This window comes from Prionailurus viverrinus, chromosome B3 (assembly GCF_022837055.1).
Source record: "Prionailurus viverrinus isolate Anna chromosome B3, UM_Priviv_1.0, whole genome shotgun sequence".
In the NCBI taxonomy this organism is placed as follows: domain Eukaryota; kingdom Metazoa; phylum Chordata; class Mammalia; order Carnivora; family Felidae; genus Prionailurus; species Prionailurus viverrinus.
In genome coordinates, this window is record NC_062566.1 from 127,939,005 (window position 1) to 127,951,940 (window position 12,936).

The window sequence follows — 12,936 nt, forward strand, 5'->3', positions numbered from 1 at the left end:
AGATAGTGTGGGGCTTTGTAGAAGTTACATCACACTCTAGACTTCTATCTTTGCCCTCACTTTTTTTTTTTAATTAGAGAGAGCATGAGCAGAGGAGAGAGAGCCTGAGTTGGGGAGAAGGGCAGAGGAGGGGGGAGAGAGGGGGGAAAGGAGGGGAGAGAGAAGGAAGGGGGGGGAGAGGGAGGGAGGGAGGGAGGCTGACTCTTAAGTAGGCTCCATGGTTAGTGTGGAGCCTGATGCAGGGCTCTATCTTATGACCCTAGGACTGTGACCTGAGCCAAAATCAAGAGTCAGACATTCAATGGACTGAGCCACCCAGGTGCCCCCCACACATCACTCATTTAAAACAAATAATGAATTTTTGCTGCCTAATACCTGAGTTTCTGCACAATCTGGTCTCAAATCTATTTTTTTTCATCCTTATCTCCCAGCATTTTCCTAATGGTACCTTTTTTTTACTTCTAAAATAGACTGGCTTTTTCCACACGGTCCTGTTTCAGAAACTGCCTGAAGACATTTTCATCTCACTAAAAGGGAGTTGTAAAAGTGTTCCAGAGAGTCCTTTTGTGCACATACCATTTTATTAAACATACAAATATCACCACTGCCCTATGTTAATATTTTTAAATGAATGTATAAATATACATTAAACAAAACTACCAGGTCTATAAATTGAATAGTTTGTCACTGATAAATATGTGTGGTTAACTATTTTTATGAGCCTCCGACCCTTACAGAGAAACAAACTAACTGCACTTTGTGAATAGTCATGTGTAAAACCAAATGACCATCAAGAAGAACCTCAGCAACACCCACATACTACACATACAAATGCAATTTTTCTGTAGGATTTATTTCACTTTATAATTTTCTTGACAAATGTAGTTCAATGTTTTATAGGAAAAAAAAATCAATACCTGAAAATACTATAAAGATCAAAACAGAATAAAGAATAAATAATGGAATATAATATTTTATTTAATAAAACACTTACCTTACTATCCCCTGCCTTTGAAAGGAGCAAGAAGAAAAAAAGAAACACTGATGATGAATAATTGATGGAAACTGATGATTAAAAGGTAGCAGTTAAGTAAACAGAAGAAAGGAAACATCAATACAATTCTAAAGAAACACAAAAATGCCTAAATTTTATGCTACACTGTTCGGAACATTTTTATTAAAAAATATTGAAAATTTGACTGATGACTACTTTAAATACACAAGATTTGCTACAAAAAGAAAAACATAAAATTATTAAAGTCATTTAGGAAAAAAGGCCCTGTAAAAGTATGGACCAAGTAGAGTAGTTATCAACTGTCATCAGAAACATTTTCTTAAGTGGATATTTGACAAGTATTTGTTTTAACTGTTTATAGTTAAATGTTTTGTTTCTTATTTGATAACAATAATATATTTTATTTAAAATACAAAAACAATTATATAGACATTATCTCACAAATATATACAAAATTGGCAAAAGAAATGTCTTCCTTTTTTCTCCTTTGATTCTCTCATTTTATGAAAACGAAGGCTCATAACTAGGAGTCATTTCTGTCTTTGGCCTTGGCATTTTCAAAAGAATTCAGCAGAGTTGAAATTATAAAACAAACTGAGAACAAATGCAAAACAATTCAAAAATAATTTTGAAAAATTTAGCTGTAAAAAAAATAAGGTAACAGCAAAGATTATGAAGTGTCAAATATTTTTTTTCATTTTTTAAAAAGTATATTTATTTTGAGAGACAGCGTGAACAGGGGAGGAACAGAGAGAGAGAGAGGGGACAGGGAGAGAAAGAATCCCAAGCAGGTTCCTCACTGTCAACGCAGAGCCTGATGCGGGGCTCGATCTAATTGTGAGATCATGACAGTCAAAATCAAGAGTCGGATGCTTGACCCACTGAGCCACCAGGCGCCCATCAAGCATTTTTCATGAGCAGTAAAATCCTTACATCTGTCAGAACTTGGGTCACTTTATTAATAAAGGAGGAATTTTAAGTGTTTTACCATGAACGATGGGCTACATCATTAAAATTAGGTCACATTTTCTAATATATCTAATTTATCTGATAAATGATAGTATTTTTATTAAAAATCAATATAATAAATAAAAAAGATTTATGGGAAGGTCTAGAGTTCCTTCCTCCTTATAGTACACTCTTTACTTTTCATTACCTGTAAAATATAATTTCAGAAATATTAAACACTGTACTGCACAAATCCTCACTAGGAACATCTACATTTGCATAATTCTATGTATTTCTCTAATTAATGGATTATATAGGTATTGTTCATTGCTTTGTGGATATTTAGTTTCAGGGAGTGTTTTAGTACTAACCAGGTATCTTCCTCAGGTGATTCTATATTTCATTCCCAGGGAGGGGTGGTGAAGACTTACTACCTAAATTCTTTATATACATTATTTTTCATTTTATAAAATACTCTAGGGGCGCCTGGGTGGCTCAGTGGGTTAAGCATCCAACTTCAGCTCAGGTCAGGATCTCACAGTCCAGTCTGTGAGTTTGAGCCCCGCATCAGGCTCTGTGCTGACAGCTCAGAGCCTAGAGCCTGCTTCAGATTCTGTCTCCCTCTCTTTCTGCCCCTCCCTTGCTCATGGTCTGTCTCTCTCTGTCTCAAAAGTAAATAAAAACGTTTAAAAAAATTTTTTTAATACTTTATAAGTTAGTGATTTTTAAAAAAAAATTTAATGTTTATTTATTTTTGAGAGAGAGCACGAGCGAGGGAGGTGCAGGGAGGGAGGGAGACACAGAATATGAAGCAGGTTCCAGGCTCCCAGCTGTCAGCACAGAGCTCCATCAGGGGCTCGAACACATGAACCATGAGATCATGACCTGAGCCGAAGTCGAATGCTCAACCAACTCAGTCACCCAGAAGCCCCAAACCTATCTCTAATTTTTTTTTTTTTTTTTTTTTTTAATTTTTTTTTTTTCAACGTTTTTTATTTATTTTTGGGACAGAGAGAGACAGAGCATGAACGGGGGAGGGGCAGAGAGAGAGGGAGACACAGAATCGGAAACAGGCTCCAGGCTCTGAGCCATCAGCCCAGAGCCCGACGCGGGGCTCGAACTCCCGGACCGCGAGATCGTGACCTGGCTGAAGTCGGACGCTTAACCGACTGCGCCACCCAGGCGCCCCCCTATCTCTAATTTAAAACTGTGCCTCTTTATATGTGATGACAAAATGGATACTCACCATGTTGTCCCCCTATCCATAAGGGACGCCAATGCAATTATCTGAGAATTCATCAGCAAATGGGCACCTGGAAAAGCTGCTGTGGAGGCATGACTGAACACCTCCCAAGAACTTCCGTGGGAACGTCAGTTCAGAGATCTCTAGCTCCCCCCTCTCCATCAGTAACATGCCCCTCATCCTCCCATCCTTCTCCCTGAACATCAGCTGCAGTGCAAGCTCAAACCCTTCTGCCAATGCTTTCTGGTCATTTCTATCCAGCTGAGCCCCAGGGGCCTTCAGCACTACCCTCACTGACTAGACATTTACTCGAATTTTCTACAAATTCTGTCCAATGTAAGTGAACTCCCTTGTCATTTTAACTTCTCCCTCAAATATTCTTACCAACTTCTCATAACAGTCTTCCTCAACACAGTTTTCGACAGAAGACGTCACTGCTGTTCCCACCTCCTACTCCTCCTTGGTTCCTCACTGCAGCTTCTGGATAATTTTTCCTTTATCATTTCTTAAAAACTTCACTTTTGAAATCCATGTCATTCGTTGATCCATATACCTCTTCACAGTTCTCCATATTCCCTAATGATTATTATGTTCACAATCCCTCTCTTGACCTGTCCTCCAACTCAGAGACTTTATTAAAAAATTCTCTCTCCTCATAAAATTGCTGTGTGCACAGCCTTTATTTTTGGTTTGCTGCTTCCAGACTAAGACCAGTAATTCCCATTCTCTAATCGGACGCTACTTCCACTTGCCTTCTGGAAATTTTTTAATTTTTTTTTTTAACACTAAAAATTTTTTTTAATGTTTATTTTTGAGACAGAGACAGACAGACAGAGCACAAGCTGGGGAGGGGCAGAGAGAGAGGGAGACCCAGAATCCGAAGCAGGCTCCAGGCTCTGAGCTGTCAGCAGAGCCTGACGCGGGACTTGAGCTCATGAGCCGTGAGATCATGACCTGAGCCAAAGTCGGAAGTTGAACCATTTGAGCCACCCAGGTGCCCCTAAATTCAATTTTCAAAACCAATATATTTTTCTTCATCTAGTTTTAAATTTGACTGTTACCTCTCATCAACTGAGGGTTCCTTCTGTTGCAAATGAGGCTTGACTCCAAACATTGGGCGAATATTTGTTGATAAGGCTCTAATGGTGTAACTGATTTCATTCTCTCTTGTAACATCACTGTCATAACCTGCCATCAAAACATAAGAATTATTCTCTAAGTTACAACTGAGGAGCTCTATTATGATCTTATAAATTGGATTCAAGGATGTTCAACAGTATAAAATAAGTTAAATAAACTGTGCTATAGTCAAATTATGAAATAATATACAGCCAATAAAAATGATGTAGAATTTTTAATGATACGTAACAAATGTTTTTGAAATATTACTAAGAGATAATATTAGCCTACAAAACATAAATTCAATATAATATCATTTTTGTTAAAAAACAGAACGCCTCAACATGTTAACAAAAGTTATCTCTGAGTGGTCAAATTATGGATACTGTGGTTTTTTTTTTTTTGCAAAATGTATTTTCTAACTTTTCTATAATGAGCTGGTCTTATTTGTATATCAGGAAAAGATGAAAATCATTTGAAAATACTAAGTTCAATACTACAAAATTTACTTTAGTACTTACTTGAAGTAGCATTATCATACATTTGTAGATAAAGAATATATTTAAGCCATCAATACATGCCAGCATGTTATTTTTGAGTCATAAAATCAATTTTGGTGTTAAACAGATGACAAAGACTAAAACCACAATTATTCTAACATTATTATTACTTGTTTAACTGCTGTAGTTTAAATCCGTGGTGCTAAATTGTTTCTATGCTTTTGTTAAAATATTTAAAAATGACATACCCCCATCTTCTTCAGAATCTGTATCAGATTCTTCACTATCACAAGGTCTTTTTTCTCGATAGCCCTCCATTTCATTTGTCCAAACCATTAAAGACATATCTGCACCTCCTAAGGTAACCAACATGCTGTCATCGTAGGTCCAGCGAACATTTGTGACATGTGTACTATGGGCCACATACCTCTTAAACTTTCCAAATTTTCCCTAAAGATGAAAACAAAAATGTTATTACTTGAAAATGGTCAGTTATAATTTTGAATTTTTTCTTGATATATGATTGGAAGTTAATCATCACAAAGTCATCTTGTAAAAAAAAAAAAAAAAAGAAAATACTGAAATTCACTAGAATAAAAAATGACAATTTCCAAACCTGTTGACAACAGGATAAAACTAGTAGTCCCACACACTGTTAGTACTACAGGCACAACTATTTTGAAAATCAACTTGGTATTGTGCATTAAAAGCATAAGAATGTCCTGACCTTTGACTCACCAATCCCCCCACTTCTAGGGGTCTATGCTAAGAAAATTCTATGTGTGCAAAAAATTTTCACCACAGTACCCACAGCAGTGAAAAAATTTAAATACCTTAAATGTTCAATAAAGTAATAGCTAACTACGGTAGATGTCTATGGAAAAGTACATATCTGTTCAAAAAAATGGCTCTGCAGACATATAATTGCTGGAAATAGACACAATAACTGAAAAGGATATAAATGCTTATGTACAGCATGGCCATATTAACAAAAAGTAATTATCAACCCTTTTGGAATATACTCATGTAAATATCTTTCATCTCAATTCATTAGTGTTTTTGTTTATAAGCAGTACCCACAAAAATATATTTATTTTAAAAATCAAGAAAAACACAAGTAATAGACACTGACAACTTTTAAATCTAGACCACTAGCATAACGCTAACAAATTAAGTAAGTAAGTTTCAGATCAATGTATTATAAGCAAGTTTTAGATGGACATCTTTTCAAAGGTATTAAAATAATAAATGTCTTAAAATATAGTGATAGCTAAAACAGTGAATTCTTTGGAAAAGACTCCTAATAAATGCTAGCTCAAATAGAAGGGGAGATCTGTCACCAAAACACTGCAAGAAGATACTTTCTCTAAGATTTTGTGGTTCTTGTTATACAGAAGTGAAGCAGGAATCCATAGATGATTATCCTAGAACCTATTCTTAAGGCATCTATACCATCTAGAATGCTAGAAGTGAAGTTTCTGACCAATAAATGCCTTATTATATTAACATGAGCAGTTACTTAAGACCACCAATATCATAAGATTTCAGTGCCCTATTTCAAATTTATGTTTATGTTTAGGTTATACTATATAAGTGATCCTTGAACAACATGGGTTTGAAGTGCATAGAGCCACTTATATGCAAATACTTTTCAATAAACACAGTACAGTCCTATAAATGTTTTCTCTTCCTTATTATTTTTGTAATAACATTTTCTTTTCTCTAGCTTACTTTACTGTAAGAATATAGTATATAATACACATAACATACAAAAAATGTGTTAATTGACTTTATGCTATCAGTAAGGCCTCAAGTCAACAGTAGGTGATTAGTAAAGTTTTGGGGGAGTCAAAGGTTGTATGTGGACTTTTGACTGTATGTTGTTCAAGGGCCAAATGTGCATCTGAATTAGTAACAATTAAGAATTAATGCATCTGGGCTTGATATATGAATTTTATTTTTATGCCAAGTGAAAGCCTAATGTTTTCCAGTAGTTTGAAAAGAGGAGAAAGCAATAAGAGAATACAATCTTCACACAGCACTGGCATATAGCACTCCAAAGGTTCTGTACAATCTAGTTTTAGCAACATAACATCATTCATTACATTGAATCAGGTCTATTTTAATTTTATAGGTATTTTATAGTATCTTGTATCTAATAGTTAAAACATTTTGAACTTTAAAGCTATAAATATAGTTTGTATTTACTGTTAATGGTATATATTTAACCAAAAGAATACTAAAATTATTTAATATTAGGGATAAAAGAAATGTTTCTTCTAAAAGGGATATTTATATTACTCGATATTGAGAAACACCGTACAATATAACTTAAGGCATGAAATCATAAATTATAATACTAATTCTAAGTAAAAGCTATACAGGTGCCTGGGTGGACTCAGTAGGTTAAGCATCCAACTCTTGATTTTGGCTCAGGTCATGATCCCAGGGTTTATGGGATCGAGCCCCAGGTCGGGCTCTGCACTGACAGCATAGAGCCTGCTTGGGATTCTCTCTCTCTGCCCTTCCCCAACTCAAATGTGTGTGCACTCTCTTTCCCAAAAAAAGTAAACATTTTTTAAAATAATTTTTTAAATGTTTGTATTTATTTTTGAGACAGTGAGAGACAGACAGCATGAGCGGGGAGGGGCAGAAAGAGACGGAGACACAGAACCTGAAGCAGGCTCCAGGCTCTGAGCTGTCAGCATAGCACCTGACGTGGGGCTCGAACTCGTCAGCCATGGGATCATGACCTGAGCCGAAGTCTGATGCTCAACCGACTGAGCCACCAGGCACCTCATAAGTAAACATTTTTTAAAAAGCTATAAATATGATGTCAAAAATAGGATTCTAAACTTTTCATATTACATATGTAATACTCATTACAACAATGAAATACTATGAAAGCACACGACCTTAACCATTTTTATAATTAAGATCATTATGGGAGTTAAAGAAAAACACATACTTTAGCAGGATATCTAAATAACTTCACAAATCCCAAATCATCCCCAGTAGCTAGGACCATTTTGTCACTGGTGAGGCAAGAGGCAGTTATATCTGTGACTTCTCCAATTACCGGCCAAATTCCCTCACAGCATAAACCAAGCACACTTGTCCATGATGCCCAACAAATTTTTTCTACCTAAAAAGGAAAAAAAGGCTGTAACTTTGTAATATCTAAACCTTAAAAATTAACAACAAAAATCTGAGTGTTTCTTTATAATTATATATGTCACAAGTAAAATTAAAATTTTAACAAAAATAGTTAAATTATTAGTTTTCTTGTTTTTTGTAGCTTCCCAAGGCCACCAGTCCCTGTAGAAAAATTTTAACATAACATTATTCAACATGTACTTATTATACACCTGTATGTTTTACATGCTGAGAATTCAGTGATAATAAGACAGTTTCTGCTCTTAGAATAATCAAGTAGTTTATACCTCATGTCTAAATTTCTAATACTTTAGAGGCATGTTTTCCAATTAATCATTACTGGAAATTAAGAACTTTACTGACAGACCTTCTCTTTATTAAGCCACTTTAATATTAAATGCGTTTAGCCTCTCTTCTTCAGCCCTGTCAAAAAATTATGCTAATACCATCAGTCACAAAACCAAACACAGGGTGCCTGGGTGGCTCAGCTGGTTAAGCATCTGGTCTTGGTTTCAGCTCAGGTCATGATATCACCATTCGTGGGATCAAGACTGCATCTAGCTCCATGCCGATGGCACAAAGCCTGCTTGGGTTTTCTCTCTCTCTCTCTCTCTCTCTGCCCCTCCACTACTCTCGCTGTCTCTCAAAATAAATAAATAAACTTAAAAAAAAAAAAGATCATTGAAGAAAAAAAGCCAAACACATTCTTTTCCTTTTTTCTTTTTCTTTAAATTTGCCAACAAACATCTTAGGCATGTGGGTTCCAAAAGATTTGATAGACATGCAATACTCCCACCTAAGATAGCGAGTCTATGTTTGCTTCTCTTTGAGAAAAGCAACTGAAGCACAGCTAGACATAAAAGTATTTATTCCTTTTCTTAATACAGCACCTCTTCTTCTACTCATCTAATAGTCTAGGCCAGTAAAATAAACTCACGGAAAGAACATCCGTGATTTGAATAATTTGAGAACAGGCTTCATATGTAAACAATAAAAGTCAGGCATCAGTTTTCTAACCACCTAGTCATATTCACAACATGGCAAACACTATTATTTTCCTACCTCCACACTGGGAATGGTTTGTTTTTTCCCTCTGGGAGCTTCAAAGAATAATTGTTCTTTAGCACCAGTGTTGACCTGTAAAAGCTTTCCTTAAAAATAAATAAATAAATAAATAAATAAATAAACATACATAAAATATAAATATATATATGTAGTCAGGATGTTTAACTTTTTAAAATATTTTCTTTCATGGTTTATTATGACATTTAAATTGTTTTATAATCATATACGTAAAACTGCATAGAATTAATCCTATTTAAAAGCATTCAGTGAACATTACCACCTTTCTCTCATTAAGTTCCTTCTTTTAAAAAAATTCCAGTGTAATTAACATACCCTGTTACAGCAGTTTCAGGTGTACAATACAGGGACTCAATAGTTCCATATATTACTCATTGCTCATCATGAGAAGTATACTGTTAATCCCCTTCACCTATTTTACCCATTCCCCCACCCACTTCCCCTCAGTTTGTTCTCCATAGTTAAGAGTCTGTTTTTTGGTCTCTTTTTTTCCCCTTTGTTCATTTGTTTTGTTGTTTAAATTCCACATATAAGTGAAATCGTAGGATATTTGTCTTTCTCTGACGATACCACTTAGCATTACACACTCTAGATCCATTCATGTTGTGGCAAATGGCAAGCTTTCACTCTGTTTTATGGCTAATATTCCATTGTATATATACCACATCTTCTTTATCATCTATTGATGGACACTTGGGCTGCTCCCATAATTTGGGTATTAAAAATAATGATGCAACAACCACAGGAGTGCACATATCTTTTTGAATTATTGTTTTCATATTCTTTGGGTAAATACCCAGTAGTGGAATTACTGGATCATACGGTAATTGTTTTTAATTTTTTGAGGAACTTCCATAGTGTTTTCCACAGTGGCTGCACCAGTTTGCATTCCCACCAACAGTGCATGAGGGTTACTTTTTCTCCACATCCTCGCCAACACTTGTTTCTTGTGTTTTTGATTTTAGTCATTCTGACAGGTGTGACATGATATCTCATTGTGGTTTTGATTTGCAGTTCCCTATGATGAGTGATACTGAGCATCTTTTCATGTGTCTGTTGACCCCTTGTATTTCTTCTTTGGAGAAATGTCTGTTCATGTCTTCTGCGCATTTTTAAAGTCTTGTTAATGTTATTTATTTTTGAGAGAGAGCATGTGAAAGTGGGGGAGGTGCAGAGAGAGAGGGAGACAGAGGATCCAAAGCAGACCTTGCACTGAAAAAAGACAGCCCGATGTGGGGCTTGAACTTACAAACTATGAAATCATGACCTGAGCCAAAGTCAGATGCTTAACTAAGCCACCCAGGCGCCCCTGTCTTTTGACCATTTTTAATAGATTATTTTTTTGGTGTTGAGATGTGTATTCTTTTTTTTAATTATTTTTTTAACGTTTATTTATTATTGAGAGACAGAGACAGAGCGTGAGCAGGGAGGGGCAGAGAGAGAGGGAGACACAGAATCTGAAGCAGGCTCCAGGCTCCGAGCTGTCAGCACAGAGCACGATGCGGGGCTTGAACTCACAAACTGCGAGATCACGACCTCCGCCAAAGTCGGACACTTAACCAACTGAGCCACCCAAGCACCTTGAGATGTGTATTCTTTGTATTTTTTTAATACTAGCCCTTTATCAGATATATCATTTGCAAATATCTTCTCCTATTCAATAGGGGGTCTTTTAGTTTTGTTGGTTTGTTGGTTGTTTCCTTCTTTATCCTATTCCATGTGTCTGTTTTTGTTCTAGAACCATACTGGTTTGATTACTACAGCTTTGTAGTATATCTTGAAATCTGGGATTGTGATACCTCCAGCTTTGTTCTTTTTCAAGACTGCTTTGGCTACTTGGGGTCCTTTGTGGTTCCATACAAATTTTACTATTATTTGGTTCTAGGTTAGCGAAAATGCTGTTGGTATTGCGATAGGAATTGTGTTGAATCTGTAGACTACTTAGGGTAGTACGGACATTTTAATAGTATGTGTTCTTCCAATCTGTGAGTATGGAATATCTTTCCATGTGTTTGTGTCATTCTAAATTTTTTTTCTTTAATACTTATTTATATTGAGAGAGAGAGCGCGAGAGCGCGCATGGGGGAGGGACAGAGAGAGAGAAAGAGAATCCCAAGCAGGCTCCATGCTATCAGCACAGAGCCCGACACAGGGCTCGATTCCATGACCCATGGAGACCATGATCTGAGCCAAAATCAAGAGTCAGATGTTTAACTGACTGAGCTACCCAGATGCCCCCTTAATTTCTTTCATCATTATAGTTTTCAGAGTACAGGTATTTCGCCTGCTTGGTTAAATTTATATCTAGGTATTTTTTTTAGATTTTATTTTTAAGTAATTTCTACACCCAACACTGGGCTCAAACTTACAACCCTGAGATCAAGAGTCCCATGCTCTAACGACTGAGTCAGCCAGGCACCCTGGTATTTTATTATTTTGGGGTGCAGTTGTAAATGGGATTATTTTCTTAATTTCTCCTTCTGCTCCTTCATTATTAATGTATAGAAATGCAACAGATTTCTGTATATTGATTTTGTATCCTATGACCTTACTGAAATTCATTTATCAGTTCTAGCAGTTTTTTGGTGGAGTTTTAGGGTTTTCCATATATAGTATCATGTCATCTGCAAAGAGTGAATGTTTTACTTTTTCCTTACCAGTTTGGGTGTCTTTTATTTCTTTTTCTTGTCTCACTGCTGTGGCTAGGACTTACAAGTCCTACGTCAAATAAAAGTGGTAAGAATGGACATCCGGTCTTGTTCCTGACCTTATGGGGAAAACTCTCAATTTTTCACCATTAATTATGATGTTAGCTGTGGGGTTTTCATATATAGCCTTTATTATGTTGAGGTATATCCCCTCCAAACCTTTGTTGAAAGTTTTTATTATGAACGGATGTTGGGGGCACAAAACCTGCTTGGGATTCTCTCTCTCCCTCTCTCTCTGCCCCTCCCCCATGCTCATACTGTCTCTCTCAAAATAAATAAACTTAAAAAAATATATTGTTGGATTTGGTTTGCTAATATTTTGTTGAGTATTATCGCATCTATATTCATCAGAGATATTGGCCTGCAGTTCTCTTTTTTTGTGGTATCTTTATCTGGTTTTGGTATCAAGGTAATGCTGGCCTCATAAAACAAATTTGGAAGCTTTCTTTCCTCTTCTATTTTTTAGAAAAGTTTGAGAAAAATAGATATTAACTCTTCTTTAAGTGTTTGGTAGAATTCGCCTGTGAAGCCATCTGATCCTAAACTGTTGTTTGTTGAGAATTTTTGGATAAGTGGTACAATTTCATTGCTGGTCATCAGTCTGTTCAAATATTTTTTTTTCAATATCTGAAGTTTATTGTCAAATTGGTTTCCATACAACACCCAGGGCTCATCCCAAAAGGTGCCCTCCTCAATACCCATCACCCACCCTCCTCTCCCTCCCACCCCCCATCAACCTTCAGTTTGTTCTCAGTTTTTAAGAGTCTCTTATGCTTTGGCTCTCTCCCAATCTAACCTCTTTTTTTTTTTTTTCCCTTCCCCTCCCCCATGGGTTTCTGTTAAGTTTCTCAGGATCCACATAAGAGTGAACACGTATGGTATCTGTCTTTCTCTGTATGGCTTATTTCACTTAGCATCACACTCTCCAGTTCCATCCATGTTGCTACAAAGGGCCATATTTCATGCTTTCTCATTGCCACGTAGTACTCCATTGTGTATATACACCACAATTTCTTTATCCATTCATCAGTTGATGGACATTTAGGCTCTTTCCATCATTTGGCTATTGTTGAGAGTGCTGCTATAAACATTGGGGTACAAGTGCCCCTATGCATCAGTACTCCTGTATCCCTTGGGTAAATTCCTAGCAGTGCTATTGTTGGG

General features: G+C 36.2%; 1 protein-coding gene across 13 annotated transcripts in view; it reads right to left on the reverse strand.

The window, feature by feature from the left end:
* The window catches only part of EML5 (EMAP like 5), a 181,322-nt gene that overhangs the window by 34,594 nt on the left and 133,792 nt on the right, over window positions 1–12,936 (reverse strand). For 12 of the 13 annotated variants that reach the window (XR_007152815.1, XM_047861738.1, XM_047861737.1 and 9 more), the window contains 4 exons: window positions 9,044–9,132; window positions 7,794–7,970; window positions 5,074–5,275; window positions 4,268–4,394 (listed from right to left, as the gene is read on the reverse strand). Coding sequence is in view for 11 of the 13 variants with exons in the window: in XM_047861738.1 (XP_047717694.1) it covers window positions 4,268–4,394; window positions 5,074–5,275; window positions 7,794–7,970; window positions 9,044–9,132 (595 nt within the window). In the remaining 2 variants the exon portion in view is untranslated. Of the gene's footprint in view, window positions 1–4,267; window positions 4,395–5,073; window positions 5,276–7,793; window positions 7,971–9,043; window positions 9,133–12,936 lie in introns of those variants that run through there. The other variant, XR_007152816.1, reaches the window with a different exon arrangement.